General features: G+C 36.5%; 1 protein-coding gene across 9 annotated transcripts in view; it reads left to right on the top strand.

Moving 5' to 3' along the window:
• ARHGEF9 (Cdc42 guanine nucleotide exchange factor 9) overlaps positions 1 to 12,424 on the top strand; it is a 297,917-nt gene extending 285,493 nt beyond the window's left edge. For 7 of the 9 annotated variants that reach the window (XM_060183301.1, XM_060183306.1, XM_060183303.1 and 4 more), the window contains 2 exons: positions 9,350 to 9,509; positions 9,994 to 12,424. In XM_060183301.1, the coding sequence (XP_060039284.1) occupies positions 9,350 to 9,509; positions 9,994 to 10,036 (203 nt within the window). In that variant the 3' untranslated portion in view covers positions 10,037 to 12,424. Of the gene's footprint in view, positions 1 to 9,349 lie in introns of all 9 variants that reach the window. The other 2 variants (XM_060183307.1, XM_060183308.1) reach the window with 1 other exon arrangement.
• Positions 12,425 to 17,104: the final 4,680 nt, after the last annotated feature.

Raw genomic sequence — 17,104 nt, forward strand, 5'->3', positions numbered from 1 at the left:
CCAAGGAACACATAGCCCACAGACATAGGAAGAAATGCTCCACCGTACTTACCACTAGAGAAATGAAAATCAAAATTATACTGAGATTCTATCTCACACCTATGGAATGGCCTACATCAACAAAACTGGAAATGACAGGTGTTGGTGAGGTTGTGAAAAAAGGAATTTTTCTACACATCTGGTGGTAATGCAACCTAGTGCAGACCTTTGGAAGACAGTACAGAAAATCCTTAAATAAAAATGAAATTACCTTGTATGATCTAGCAAAACCACTCTGAGTCATTTGTCCAAAGGACACTGAAACACTTACCCAGCAGGACATAATAGTATACCTAGAGAGTCCCAGAGACTCTCATTCATAGCTTCACAGTGGCCAAACTGTGGGAATAGCCTAAATGCTCACTGACAGAAGACTAACTAAAGAAGCTATGGGTTATATATCCTATGGAATCTTACTCAGCAGTCAAAAAGGATGCTATTGTGTCCTTTGGGACAAAATGAGTGGAACTGGAGGTTATTATGCTTAATGAAATAGGTGACGAGATGAAAGATAACAACTGAATTTCACTTATTTGTGGAATCTAGAGAACTAATACACATGAACTTACAAAGCAAACACACAAGAAAGCAAAAAGAATCAAGAAATAAAGAGGGAAAGGGAGATAGAGGGAGAGAAAGAAAGATACTTGTAGCACTGCTTCACCACTTGTCAAGTTTTCCCCCTGCAGGTAGGGACCAGGGGCTCAATCCCGGGTCCTTGAGAATTATAACATGTGTGCTCAACCAGGTGTGCCACCACTTGGCCCAGCTACATGATTATTTTAATAGATGCAGAGAAAGCTTTTGACAGCATCCAACATAGTTTCATGATCAAAACACTAAAATTTTTGGAATAGATGGGAAATTCCTAAATCTAGTTGTGTATATATACAGCAAGTTTATGCCAACATAGTAATCAATGGTGAGAAACTGAGAGCTTTCCACTTACATCGGATGCAAGATAGGGCTCCCCACTGTCACCACTATGGTTCAATATAGTGTTAGAAGTCCTAGTTATAGCAATAGGAACAAGTAAGGAATTAAAGGAGTACAGATAGGAAGAGAAGTCAAATTTCCACTATTCACAGGAATGACTATATATATTCCAAACAAATCCATAGGAAAACACCTGGAACTTATAAAGCAATATAGAAATATGGCAGGTTACAAATTTAATATTAAAAATATGTCTCATTCCCCTGTGCAAAGACTAAATCAGAAGAAGAAATATAGAAATAAATCCCATTGACTATAGCAACAAAAAAAATAAAGTATCTAGGAATAAACCTAACAAAAGAAATTAATGAATTGTAAACTGAAAATTATGAGTCACTATCCTAAGAAGTAGAGAAAGGTACTAAGAAATGGAAAGATAAAATTAGAAGAACTAACATTGTCAACATGCCTATTATACCTATGGCCATATTTAATGTTTTGTCTATCAAGGCCCATCAAATTTTCTTAAGAGAGTGAGACAAAAGCTCCAAAAGTCTATCTGGAATCAGAAAATACCTAAAGTCACCAAAGAAAAATAAATGAATAAAAAATAAACCAAGAATAGAGACATCATGATGCCAGATCTCGAGCTTTGTTATATGACTACTGTAATCAATGCTCCCTGGTACTGCAACCAAAATAGACACACTATTCGGTGGAATAGAATTGAAATCTCAGAAATAAATCCCCCACACCTATAAGATATATAATTTTATAGGGGGTCCCAAATTGTTAAATGCAGAGAGTCTCTTCAACAAATTTTCTTGGGAAAATTGGGTTGAAAAGTACAGAAGAGTGAAACTGAACCTCTATATTTCATCACACACAAAAGTAAATTCCAAGTGGATCAAATGTTTGGATGTTAGACCAGAAACTGTCAAATACTTAGAGGAAAACATTGGCAGAACTCTTTTTAATCTATAGTTTAAAGGCATCTTAGATGTCTTAAGTCCAATGGCAGGGAAAAATAAAAACAAAATAAACTAATGGGACTACACACTGAAAAGTTTCTGCACAACAAAAAGAAACATCATCAAAACAGAGACTCCCTATAGTGTGGGGAATGATCTTTATATGTCATACATTAGAAAAAAGGTGGGGCTACTAACCAAACTATATAAATAACTTATCAAACTCAGTGACAAAAGATGAAAAAAAAAAAAAGACTAACCCATTAAAAAAAAAGAGGATAGACTATTTTCACCAAGTAACAGATCCAAAGGGCCAATAGACATATGAAAAGTGCATGAAGTCATTGATTATCAGAAAAATGAAAATAAAAACAATAATTAAATACTACTTTGCACCTGCAATAATATAATACATTAGAAATGACATAAATAACAAATGTGTTGGAGGCTGTACAGTAAAGGAACCCTTCTACACTGCTGGTAGGAATCCAAATAGATCTCATCTCTGTGAAGATCAGTCTGGAGAATTGTCAGAATGCTATAAATTGGCCTACCCTGTAACCCAGCAATTCCTCAGGGGATAATCCAAAGGTATGTACATCTGAAGAGATCTATGTACAGCTATGTTCATAGCAGTGCAAATTTTTTATTTTATTATTTATAATTTTTATAATCAGTGCAATTTTTAATGACCCAAACTTGGAAGGAACTCAGATGTTTAATGACATCTTTTACAAAATGAAGTTTTATTTAATGCAGCTTTTTAAAAATTAAATTTTGTGCTTTGCCTCATCTTGGATTGAATTTGAAGGAATAAAATTACATGAGATAATCCAAAATGAGGAAGGAGTACTGGCTGATCTCACACAAAGGCAGAACTTAAGAAACAGGGACAGAAAGAGAAAACACTGAGTAGTACTTGGACTGGGTTTGCCATTTGCCATATTGCACCAATGCAATGAACTACAAGGAGTGAGGGGTTTGGCTAAATGGTGAGTTTTGGGATCCGGATGCATAATAGTGGATGGGGACATAAATCAAAGATAAGAGTATTTTGTAAACACCTATCATGGGGAGATGAGAAAGTACACCAATATGCCAACAACTTATCTGTAAACCATTAACTATCCCCCAATAAATTTTTTAATAAGTATTACAGGAAACTCAGTCTATTAAAGTATATATGCAACAAGCCCACTGCCAGCATCATACTCAATGGAGAGAATCAGAGTATTCCATCTTATATAATGTATAGAACAAGGCTATATACTATTACTGTTGCTATTCACTAAGACTTGGGCTTCCCAGACAGAATTATGAAAGAAAAATAAATAAAATTTATCCAAATTTAGAAGAAAATAATTAAAGTATTACTACTCACAAAGCATGCTAGTATATATAGAAAATGCAAGTGAATCATTCAGAATATATTATAAGCTACAGGTAATACCAACCAAGTTACAAAATATATAAAAATTATATAAAAATATATAAAAAATACACATAGAAAACTAGCAATCAACAGAAACAAAAAAAGTATCTAACAGTAATTTTTTACAGACAAAATGAAAGGCCTCTACATTGAAAACTGTGAGTCACTAGTGAAAGAAAGAAAGAAAGAAAGAAAGAAAGAAAGAAAGAAAGAAAGAAAGAAAGAAAGGTAAGAACTAGAAAAGTATCCCAGACTCACGGATTGGAGAATTATCATTAAATGACCATCTACTAAGTATTTGATGCAATCATTATCAAAGTCACATTGAATTTATTTAATTGGATAGAACAATTGTTGTAGAAGTTCATTTTGGAGCCAGATAAAACCCAACATGGCAGAGTAATCCTAAGAAAGAAAAGAGTAAGAATGGACCCATAACACTTCCTGATTTCCAACTATATTACAGGGCTGTAGTATTCATAATTTGTTGGACTGGAACAGATAAATAGAATAGAACTGAAAGCCCAGAAATAAGCCTGTATATATAGTAAATTTGTGACAAAGAACATTAAATAGAAAAAGGAGAATCTTTCAATGTGATTCTGCCTTTCACCCACCAATTTGCAGATGCTACTATGATCCCATCCTGACTTCCCTGGGCAAATGACTTCACTAACACTTCCACAAATCTCCAGAGACCTACCACACTAGAGAAAGAAACAGACTGGGGTATGGAATAACCTTTAAACTTCCATGTTCAGCAGACAAGCAAATACAGAAGCCAGAACTCCCACATTCCACAATCCATAAAGAATTTTGGTCAAACTTTCAAGGTGGGGGATGTTAGGGAAAGGTAACCAGAGGATTTTGAACTCCAATTCTGTCAGAACCCAGAGAAGGAAGAGGAATAAAGGAAGGAGTTAGAAGTAGTAATAGTTGTAGGTGTGACTTAGAAAGATAGAGAAGGCAGAACCATAGGGAAAAATGGGCAAATATATATATGAATATAGATAGATAGTTATAGAGATAATAGTTAACTCATATTAGAGAACTCTTGTATTTTCCAATGCAGAGAATGGTACACAGAGCTCTGGTGGTGGGAACAGTGTGCAATTATACTCTTGATATCTCACAATTTAGTAAGTCAATATTAAATAACTAATAAATTTAAAATAATATAAAGAGCTTATCACATGTAAAAAAATAAGATAATAAAATCGTTTTTGCCAAAAAAAGATTGTGCTAGGAAAACTGGATTCAAACATATAGGAAGGACCACCTCATTTAACCATGCACACAATTCAAGTGCAAATTAATCCAAGATATGCACGATAGATCTGAAACCATAAAGTATATAAAAGTAACCATTGGCATAATACTTCATCAAATGTCTTTGGTGACTTTAGTCCAAAATTAAGGACTAAATAGTTTTTTAAAATATCTACAGAACTACATCAAATGGAAAGAGCTCCATTAGAACAAAAGTATTAATTAACAAAACCATAGGGTAGGAGGGGTACAATTCCACACAATTCCCACCACCCAATCTCCATATCCCACCCCCTCCCCTGATAGCTTTCCCTTTCTCTATCCCTCTGGGAGCATGGACCCAGGGTCATTGTGGGTTGCAGAAGGTAGAAGGTCTGGCTTCTGTAATTGCTTCCCCGCTGAACATGGGCGTTGACTGGTCTGTCCATACTCCCAGTCTGCCTCTCTCTTTCCCTAGTAGGGTGGGTCTCTGGGGAAGCAGAGCTCCAGGACACATTGGTGGGGTCTTCAGTCTAGGGAAGCCTGGCCGGCATCCTGATGACATCTGGAACCTGGTGACTGAAAAGAGAGTTAACATACGAAGCCAAACAAATTGTTGAGCAATCCTGGACCCAAAGCTTGGAATAGTGGAGAGGAAGTGTTAGGGGGGTACTCATGGAGCTCTTTCCATTTGATGTAGTTCTGTTGATATTTTTAAAAACAATAAAATGACCCCATCCAAATTGGGGAGATGAAATGAACAGAATATTCACCAAAGGAAATCCAAAGGGCCAATAATTATATGAAACATTGCCCTAAATCATTGATTGCCAGAGAAATGCAAATAAAGACAATAATGAGATACCATTTCACCTCTGTATGAATGTCATACATCAGAAAGGATAGCAACAAGAAATACTGGAGAGCCTGTGGTAATAATGGAACCTTTTTGCACTACTGGTGGGAATGTAAATTGGTCCAACCCCTGTGGAGTGCAACCTGGAGAATCCTCAGAAGGCTAGAAATGAACCTAAACTGCAACCTTGCAACTCCTCTCCTGGTAATATATCATAAGGAATTAAACATGCCCATGCAAAAAATGTGTGTATACTTATCTTCATAGCACAATTTGTAATACCCCAAACCTGGAAACAACCTTGTGGTACATATACACAATGGAATGATACTCAGCTATTAAAAATGATGATTTCAGCTTCTTCATATCATCTTGTATGGAGCTTGAAGGAGTCATATTAAGTGAGATAAGCCAGAAAGAGAAAGATGAGTATGGAATTATTTCACTTATGTACAGAACAGAAAGGGAAGCACAAAGTAGAACTTGGTCTGGGGGTGGGGAGGCCTGGTGGTAGCTCAGCGGGTTAAGTGCCATGGTGCAAAGTGCAAGGACTGGCAAGGACCAGCGTAAGGATCCAGGTTTGAGCCCCTACCTGCAGGGGAGTAGCTTTACAGGCGGTGAAGCAGGTCTGCCTGTGTCTTTTCTTTCTCTCCCCGTCTCTGTCTTCCCCTCCTCTCTCCATTTCTCTCTGTCCTACTCAACAACAATGACATCAACAACAAAACAATAATAACTACAACAATAAAACAAGGGAAACAACAGGGAAAACAAATAACAATAATAATATAAATCTGTAAAAAGAACTTGGTCTGCATTTGGCCCCAAAGTAAAGGTCTCTGGGAACCAGCTCCTGGTGCATGATGGAGGAGGACCTAAACTGGTGGTGGGAGTGTTTTGCAGAAAACTGAGAAATTGTACACATGTATGAACAACTCTGTCTACTATAAACCCATTAATCATACCAATGAGAGGTAACAAAAGATAAAGTTGTTGATACATGTTGATCCATGGTGCAATTTCATATCTTGATAAGTATCTCCAGAACACTCCTACCTCCAACTTTGGTCCTTTACCATCATGTCTTAGAATCCCAAAGCCCTCTCCACACCCCCACCCCATTTCTTACTTTGCTTTGGTTCAGTGCACCACACCCAGTATTAGTTTTGCCTTTCTGTCCTTTTACTTAAGTTCATTCCGTAAGTTAAAAAATCTTATATTTGTTCTTCTTAGCTCAGCTAACATGATTCCTTCCAACTCCCATCCAAGGTGAGGCAAATAGGTGACTTTTTAACAACTGAGTAGTATTCCATTGTGTATATACCACTACTTTCTTGGCCACTCATTTGTTGCTGGACATCTGGGTTACTTCCAAGTTTGGGGGCTATTACTAACTGCTATGAACATAGGTGTACATAGATCCCTTCAGATATATGTTTTTGTTTACTTTGGAGAAATTCTCAGGAAAGAAATGGCTGAGTTCTATGATAGGTCCATATTTTTCTTTTTTTTCTTTTGTGACACAGTACTTATTTGTACAATTTTAAGTACATCTGTTTTGAGTACTAGCATTACAATTTGGTTGTTGGAAACATCATGACACATTTTATATATCACCTTTTAAATGTTTATTAGTGATTAAAAGTGATCTATAAAATTATAAGGTAATAGAGGTTTAATTCCATACCATTCCCACAACCAGAGTTCTGTGTGCCTATCCTCCTTCACAGAAACTGCAATACTTCTCAGGTCACATATTTGGTTTGACTTTGAATGTATGTGTACATGTATATAGGTTTACACAAGCCATTCCATTTCTAGTGTTCTGAGAAATCTCCAGACTGTTTTCTACAAGTTTGGACCAATTTACATTCCCACCACCAGTGTAAAGGGCTCCATTCCTCCAGATATTCATCAACAGTTGTTGATTCTGTCCCTTCTAATGTATGACATTCTCATAAGAGGTGTCATATTGTCTTTATTTGAATTTCTCTGATAATAAATAAAGCACTTTCTCATGTCTGTTGGTCCTTTGAATCTATTCCTTGTTGGAGAATGTGTCCATGCCCTGAATCACTTTTTTGTCATTGTGTTATTAATATTACTTAATATTTACTATTATTATTATTATTTTCACTATTATTACTATTATTATTAATTTTACTGAAGGCTTAGTGGTTTACATTATAGCTTTTAACACATAGGCACAACTACTTATCTACACTTGCTTTGCTTCTAGGAGAAACAGCAGGACTGATATGTGCCTTCCTCTCCTTCCCCAAAGTTTTTTGCTTTGGTGCAGTATGACATACCCAGTCCAGATTTCATCCATGTTTTCTCTTATTGTTTTTTTATATTCTTAAATTCCACTTATAAGTGAGATCACTGAGTATTCTTTTTTATCTTTCTGTTTTGTCTCATTCAACATGATGCCATCAAGATTTGACCATAATATTGCAAAGGAGAGTCCCTCTTCCTTTTTAACAGCTGCATAATACTTCACTTTGTACTTGTATCGCAACTGTATTCTAAATCATTATCTCCCCTAATAAATTGACTAAAAGTAAAAAATAAAATACATAGGAATAAGTTTAGTAGTATTACTCACAGATTTTTTTCACTGGAAAATATAAGACGCTAATGCTGTGATAAGGTGAAGTAATTGCACTTTCAGTTTCAAACCATATATTGGATTAGTATGCAAAGTGTTTCAGCGACTCATACAATTAAATAGTAAAATAGAAATGGGCAATGACACCTAACTGAAAAAATTTCCCAACAGAGACATGCACATTCCCATACAATTTGTCTACAAGTACAAAGAGGATGTCACAAATCATTCGGGAAATGCAAATCAGAATTACAATAAGGTAGCAGCTCACACATGTTAGAGTGACTGTTATCAAAAAGACTAAGAGGTTCTGGTAAGGATATGAAAAAAAAAACACAGAACCCCTCTTTGTACACAGTCAATGTGAATGTACATTTAAGGTACTTTATAAAAACAATATAAAGGATTCACTTAATATTACAAATACACTGCCATTTTATCCTGCAAGCCTGACTTGATATCAATAATTCTTAGTCATACCCTTAACATTTCCAGGGAAAGTAGAGATGTGAGAAAGCTAAATCTCTTTGAAATTAAATAGAATAGTTTATTTTCAGGACAAATCATTATTCACTGGATAATTATCTTTTGGAAAGAACAATGAGCTAAGAAGTTCAGAATGTGTTCTTTAGTCTTTATCTCTTTCTTTCTTTCTTTCTTTCTTTCTTTCTTTCTTTCTTCCTTTCTTCCTTTGTTTCATCCTTTTGTTCTTACCAGCAGTGTTATTTCTGGGGCTTGGTGCCTACACAATGAACCCAATGCTCTGGCACCATTTATTACTACTTTTTTATTTGATAGGCAAGATAGTAGTTGATATGGGAGGAAGGAGATAGAAAGGGAGAGAGACAGAGAGACACCTACAGCATTTGCTTCACCACTCATGCAGCAATCCGCTGAAGGCAGGGACTGGAGCCTTGAAACTGCATCCTTGTGCATAATAAAGACCTCATTTTAAACCACAGGTATGACATTTAACTCCAAGTTTTAATGTCCTTATCTTATTATGGAAACACCCCAAGTTTTCAAAGTCATGCATGACTAGACAAGAAAGCATTTAACATTGAAGCAATCATCATGCAGTTCTAAATTCATAAATAATTTATGGAATTGATTCTAGATTTGGGCAATATGCAATTCTAGATCAGAACTCTTTAAATGGATTGCCTTGTGACTTATCTATCCAAAATGGATACTGAATGGTTGGAAACCCCTTGCTATTTAACTTACATATTTTCCATTTGATTTCTCATCTACTTTAGGTGTCAACTCTGCCCGCTCAATTCCTCCTTCATACCCACCACCACAGGACCCATTAAACCAGGGTCAGTACCTGGTTCCTGACGGCATCGCTCAGTCACAGGTCTTTGAGTTCACCGAACCCAAGCGCAGCCAATCACCATTCTGGCAAAACTTCAGCAGGTTAACCCCCTTCAAAAAATAATACATTCAGAGAGGCAGATAAATTTTAAATAAAATACATAAAGTTATATTTATAGGTGGATCTGTTTTTGGAAAAGCATTGTTTAAATATATATATGTATATGTATACATATATATATATATGTGTGTGTGTATATATATATATAGTGAGAGAGAGAAAGAGAGAGAGAGCATAAAATATTTTCTTGGGTTTTTTTGGGGGGGGATCAAATCTGTAATTTGTAGGAAAATGTACCAATGACATACAAGCAAATGAACCCTTCTTCAAAGTTTTCCATTCTTAATCTATTTCCCTCCCATTTACTCTTAGAAATGAACGTTCTCATTTGCTCATTTTTGTTACTGCAATTATATCTTTGCTCCTCTGTTAGTGATTCACTGAATTGTCATTATTATCATAGATGTATTTGTACTGTGTTTTTTCTGATGAAATTGATGCTGATTACTCTTTAACTTGTTGTAGGGAAGTTTGGAGCTTATTTTTGCCTTTTATTTTCACTGGGTAAAGGGAGGATCCCATGTCTCCTCTGTCAGCTGACCATCTGAAAATGTTTCTGAAGCCCTGCAGTTAACCTAAATAAATAGCCTTTTTCCTGCATCTTATGTCTGTAGTCATGCCAGTCTGGACATGCTATGTTGTACCATATGGCATAAATGCTCGATATTTCTATTGTTTTAATTGTATTTTAGGTATTGTAGAGGGACTGAAACCAAACAAAAGCAAGGGAATGGCAGAATATAAAGATGCTGGAGAAGACTTATGTGTAGGGAAAATTCTGCATTTGGACTGATGCCTCTATCACTGGGGGTTCCTTCATTGCAGCACTGTTGAGTCATGACAGCTTTGTAACTTGAGTTTATTTGGGGCTGATTATTTCTCTTCTATAAGCTGTTTTGGTGTCCCTTTTAGGCCTATCCATCCTCTAACTTAGAATATGAGTGTGAAGTAAAAAGGCTAAGACTGCCTGTCTCCTTGGGGCAATACATAACTGTCTCTCAGTAGGGAGCATGAAGTAAGTCTAAGTGAGGGTTCCTTACCTCAGTCAGTCCAGGGGTTATGTCTAGCCTTGTTTATAGGTATCTATAGAAAGTTTCAAGATAAAACCCACATTACCATGGTGATTGGCACCTTTCAAAAGTAATGTGACCTGGACAGAATGCAAGACTGAACTCATATAGTAAAGATCAGGGACAAAGGACATGAAGAGACAGCCTCAGCCAAGGAAGTATACCTGCGGTTCTTCAATTATAAGAGTTACATAATTGTTAACAGATTGCATGAACAGTTATCAACTTCATCCTTTTTTCCCCTGTCTTCCTTCCTTCTCCTTATTTTCTTGCACAGGAGGATTGCTGGCACTTCTGACATTTGGCAAATGTTTTATTTCTGACATCCTATCATCTTAGGACATTTAATGAATGTGATGGGGCTTCTGAACAAAGTTTCTGAGTCAGGCTCACTTTTGACAACGTATCCACATGGGCAAAACTAACTTGCAGTAAGAGTCAGTTTCTATATGGGTAAGGGGATACCTATTTCTACTCTTCGCATTATCCCTTGGTGAATAGATTTTGAACAGCAAGAATAAAATATAAATGAGTTAGATTAGGCCCTACTATGAAGTGTCACTTTAGTGAGGAATCTGAAGCTTGACTGATTTCTCATCTTATGGGAGACGATCATGAATGCAACTCAGTTTGCTGACTAGCAGCCATAGCTGCAGAGACTCTCAGCAAAGCTGGTTTGGTTAATGTTCTATGCCTCCTAACATATCGTAGGCCCCGGCCAAGCTGGAAATTCTTCTCTATGTTAATCAAATTATAAAATGTTTAAGCTTCCATTTCCACAATACTCAGAGTTGTGGAGTAAACCAAGTATAAGCCTGAGCTGGTCACCTTTGATCTTCACATGACCTAAGATCTCTTGGCAGGAAATAATGGGATGAAACAAAATAAAAACCAACTCTAATGCCTAAACTAAGAAAACCTTTTAATATAACAGAATGTGTTTTAGTGACTATGTAGGACTCCCTTGAGTATGCTTTCTTTTCTTACTTTCCACTTCTCCAAACAACACTTGTTCTCTGCATGTTCCTTTGGAAACTTTAACATCTCTTTAGTAGCTCCCTTGACAACCTCTACCCATCACCCTGCTCTTCTCAGCCTGTACCAGAGCTCCAGAATCAGGGATATCATCTCTCAATACCCACTCCACAGTCATTCAATCCAATGACATCAACAAGTACCAATAATTTGTGAAAACAACAAGAAATCAGTGAACCATCTGATACCATGTTTTCTAAGTCTATGTCACCAATGCAGATCAGTCGTCACTAATCCCAAGAGAAGCATTTTTACCTGGGCTTAAGATCTCAACCAGCACAGTGGTCCCAACAAAATGCTATCCCCAATAACTGTGTAAATCTCCTGTTTCTGCATGACTAAATTCCCTTTCCTTAACTTAATGAGACCTGGATTTCTGCTCCCAAAGGCTTTACTAGTGTGTTCTACGGGCCTTGCTGTAGGATCGTCCTAACTTATACACAACTCCCTCTCCCTCTCTCCCTGTCTCTCTATGTGTATTTCTCTAATGGATTTATAAGGATAACAACAAGAGAATTCTAACAAGTCTAGTGTGAAGCCAAATAGTGATCTTTTAGTACTTAGGGAATTGAGTGGGCTGGGGTAGGTGGATGGGCAACAGTGATTTTGATTACCCCTGCTGCTCTGCATATGCTGGTTTACTATTATGTTTCTTCTGACTTTTTGACTCTGCAAACAAGTGTTAGATTATGTGTTATAAAATGTTTAACAACAAAAAAAGATGTTGTAATGACACAAAGCCTTATGAAAATATTTATGAAGTTCAATAAAAGGAGAAAAATGCAACTTTAGGCATAAGTGTGTGTGTGTGTGTGTGTGCACGTATGCACATGTGTGCACATTAGGGCATGCACATGTATGCACATGCAAGCTCCTCTGGTTTAGCGTGTGAAATCCACTTAGACTTTGGGGCCCCAACTGCCCATCCAGGATGTGGAGAAAGTGATGGCTAATCTCTTTTCACTAGCTATAAATTTTCTCTGCTTTTTTTCTCACAAGCTGAACTATTTATATACTGCACACACCCTTCCCCTTTTCCAAGGGTTATGCCATCCCTCTCCATCAAACTCAGAAAGATCTGTTATCAGCAGCCTTTATGACTTTTTACCATTTTCCAGCCTCCACAACTACCAAAGTGTGATATGTCTTGCAGAAACAGAGGGATGTATCTGATCTCAGTGCTCCTGAAATGCTTCTAAGGGTCTTCTTAGAAAAAAAAATTCTAATTTGATAAATTTCTGCTGAAGAAATAAAGTCTACAGGCTCAAAATCAAAAAAAAAAAAAAAAAAAAAAGAAAGTGGTGTCAAAATGATGAGTGCCACACATATAACAGAGTAGTAGTAGTAGTAGCAGTAGTAGTAATATGGAAGGATTTCCCATGGTCATGAATCAGAAGAATAAACATTGGCAAAATGACTATTCTACCCAAATATAGGTTTAATGCCATCCTATTAAGGTCCCTCAAAATTTCTGTTAAAGAATAAAACAAAAGCTATAAAAGTTTATCTGGAACTATAAAGATACCTAGGATTGTCAAAGTAATCTTGGGGGTGGGGTAGGGACAAAAATGGAGCCATCACACTTGTTCATCTCAAAGTATATCACAGAGCACTAGTAATCAAAACAGAAAACTGGAACAAAAATAGACACATAAGCCAGTGGAATAGAATTGAAAACCCATAAATAAGCCCCCACACTAATTAATTCTTCACAAGGTAGTCCAAAATATTAATTGTAGAAAGGAGAGCTTCTTCAACTGTGAAAACTGGTTAAAGCATGTAAACAAGTGAAACTTGAACATTACATTTCACAACAAGCAAAAGTAAGCAAGCTTCAAATAGAACAAAGATTTGGATGTTAGGCCACAAATCTTGGCAGAGCATTCAATGAACTATGTTATAGATATATCTTTGAAGAGCTGAGCTTAACTCTAAGGAAAATAAAAATAAAGCAATGGGACAAAATCAAACTGAAAAGTATCTGCACAGCAAAAGGGGCCACTAACTAAAACAAAGAGATTCTTCATAAAGTGGTAGGAGATGTCATGTCATACAACAAAGGGCTAATTACTGAAACATTTAAAGAACTTACCAAACTTAGTGATGAAAACATTATTGAAATATGTGGAAAGGATGTGGGAAGAATATTCATCAAAGAAAAGATCCAAAAGGCTAACAGGCATATGAAAAAATGCTCAAAGTAACTTATGATCAGAAAAATGCAGATAAAAACAATATTAATATACAACTTCACAATTGTGAGAGTGCCAGACACTAGAAAAGACAGAAACACCAACTTCTAAAGAGGATAAGGGGAGAAAGGAACTTTCTTATACTGTGGATAGGGATGTAAACTAGTCTAGTTCCCATGGAAAATAATCTGGAGAGTCATCAGGATAATAGAAATGTATCTACCCTACTAGTCTCCAAAAGAAGCAAATACACCCATCGAAAGAGACTTTTGTGCACCTATACTGACAGCAGTATAATTTGCAATATCCCAAACTTGGAAGCAATGCAGATGTCCAATTAAAAGTGAGTAGCTAGCAACTGTTAAAAATGATGAAGTCATCTTCTTTGCCTTATCTTGGGTGGAACTTGAATTAATCATAGTAAGTGACATATGCCAAAAAAAAAAAAAAAGGATGAATACAAGATTATTTCACTCATAGGTGGAGCTTAAAATACAAGTACAAAAAGGGAAATCACAAAGTCTTGGGCTGGATATTGTGTATTGTGCCAAAACAAAGGATTCTGGTGAAGAAGGGGAAGAAAAGGGATGGAAGAGCACTGGAGTCCTTGTGCAAGATGGTGTAAAACGATCTGGTATGAGGCATTGTTTTTCAGATACCAGTCACAGGGTGATGAGAAATTCTACCCATGTGCCTACTGTACCTGCTTTACCATGTACTGTAAAACATTAACACCATCCATAATGTTATTAAAAATGCTTTATACTCTGTACTACAACTGGTTATCTACTAAGTGACCTTAGATAAAGCATGCCAAAATATTTTTTAGAAAGATCCAAATGGTAAATATGATAAATCTATTTTTATCACTATAAAAAATGACTGTGCTACTTACTGTCATCTTTGCTAAGATAATTTTCCCACATCCTGCCCTCAGATTTATTACAAAACATATTTGCTGATTAGAGTGCTATTATATTTATTGATGAAAGTATTGTTCTCCAGTATCTTACCTAATAGTTTTCTTCTATTGATTGGGGGCAGAAGAAGTAGTTGGAATTTAGGACACCTTCAAGAGGAGAAACACAGGGTCTCAACCTTTGCTAATGATGACTTCTTCCTCTACCTTCAAGAAGGTCTTCTGGAAGACTCAGGGATATGTAGAGATATATGTGGCATGTAATATGGCAAAAACTAGAAAGAAACTCATCTTAACCTTCAAAAAATAACCTCTACCTTGAAACTTTGCATTCCTGGAATCATTCCTGGAATAATCCATTGTTAGCTCTTTATCCTGGGAAAGCTCCTGTAAGAAATAATAAAATAAATGAAAATGTTGTGCCTTTCATAAAAACATATTTTAATTTCTTAATTATATATAATTTTCATGTAATCCTTGGGACAACTATTTGTTCGTGAAGCCACTAATCACATTGCACATGAAAGAAACCATGGGTTTATTTAAAGTGATAAATAAATATTGTCCAGCTTGTGAGTATTCTTTACCTACTTCTACCCTTATTAGATTGACCTTTTAATTACATACCTTCAAGAGTGTTCCTGGGGTTGTTTTCTATTCTAGATAACCTAGGTATAATCGACCTTTTGAATTTAGTATCAAAAGGGAGTAGGGAGACAACAGTGGTCTGTAGTTTAGTAATGACTTATTTTCAGATTTCAGACATAAGATCACTACTGCTCTTTTGGACCTTTTAGAATTTATTTACTCATATGTAATTCCTAACTCTAGGTTTTCAGAGGCTTATATCCTGAATAAGCTATAGCATTGAAGTAGGATTATCATAGGTGTAGATAGAACTGTAAGGGGATTCACAGTGAATGATAAAAGTCAGCAGGTTCAGACCCAAGTAACAGAACAAATGTCAAAAAAAAAGAAAGAAGGAGAGAAGAAAGAAAAGGAAAAAGAAGAGAAAAGAAAAGAAAAAGAACCTCTTGTGTATTAACCCAACAACATTTTGGGAATATCTGCTATTGCAATATAACCAATCTATACTGACAGATTATAGAGTTATTTCTTTCTTTTAAAAATTATTTATAAAAAGGAAACACTGAGAAAAACCATAGGATAAGAGGGGTACAACTCGACACAATTCCCACCACCAGAACTCTGTATCCATCCCCTCCACTGATAGTATTCCTATTCCTTAACGCTCTGGGAGTATGAACCTAAGGTCATTGTGGGATGCAGAAGGTGGAAGGTCTGGCTTCTGTAACTACTTTACTGTTGAAACTGGGCATTGACAGGTCGATCTATACTCCCAGCCTGCCTCTCTCTTTCCTAGTGGGGAGGGATTTGGGGTAATCGAAGCTCCAGGACACATTGGTAGGGTCATCTGTCCAGAGAAGGCGGGTTGGTATCATGATAGCATCTGGAGCCTGGTGACTGAAAAGAGAGTTAACAAATAAAGCTAAACAAGTTGTTGACTAATTATGAACCTAAAGGCTGGAGAAGTGCAGAAGAAGATGTGGGGGCCCCTCCATTTTGTAGATAGGTAGTAGGCATATTTTAGTTATATTCCAAAGGGCCTATGGCTCTACTAGTTTTTTTTTTCCTGAGCCTGAAATCTGATATGCAGGTGGATCCTAATTATTGTCTGGGGAGATGATGTCATGGCTGGGAAAAAGGACCACAAAGTTGGATCAGGTAAGAGAGTAGCTCCATAATATGGTTTATAAATATTGTGTACTGTAAACCCCATAAATGTGATGTAATTTGGGACCCATATTCAGCTTAGGAGCCTATGTGATCTCTGCATCCCTGTAGATCTGAGCTCAGATTATGTGGTCATGAGTAAGAACATTCTAAGCTGCCCCAATATCAGGACCCATCTTCTTCATGTGTAGCATAGAGTATGATGTCCAGCCTCCCTTTGGAGGATGGAACATTCTCTACCGTTATTGATCTAAATTTAGGGCAATGTCCTATGGGAGCCTACAAAGAGGTCTATTTTGTTGTTCCTGATAAAGATGACTAGTAAAAATGGAGAGAGGGATTTATTTGAGGTGTAGGCTTATCATGTCTGTTTGGGAATCTCAGGACTCCCCAAATAGGGCCTCAGCTGATAGAGTGGCCTGATAGTGACTAAAGAGTCACCATTAAAGTATGTCAGTCTCCTGCCCTTATTCAACTTTTGCAGTCCTTGCTATGATAAAGATAGCTCAGGACTGAGTGAGGGAAGTATAATAGGAAATAGGTGAGGAGGGTATTTTAACTCTAAGTAGACACTATTTCATTATGAACTTCATACTGACTCACTG

Source organism: Erinaceus europaeus, chromosome X (assembly GCF_950295315.1).
Source record: "Erinaceus europaeus chromosome X, mEriEur2.1, whole genome shotgun sequence".
NCBI classification, from domain to species: domain Eukaryota; kingdom Metazoa; phylum Chordata; class Mammalia; order Eulipotyphla; family Erinaceidae; genus Erinaceus; species Erinaceus europaeus.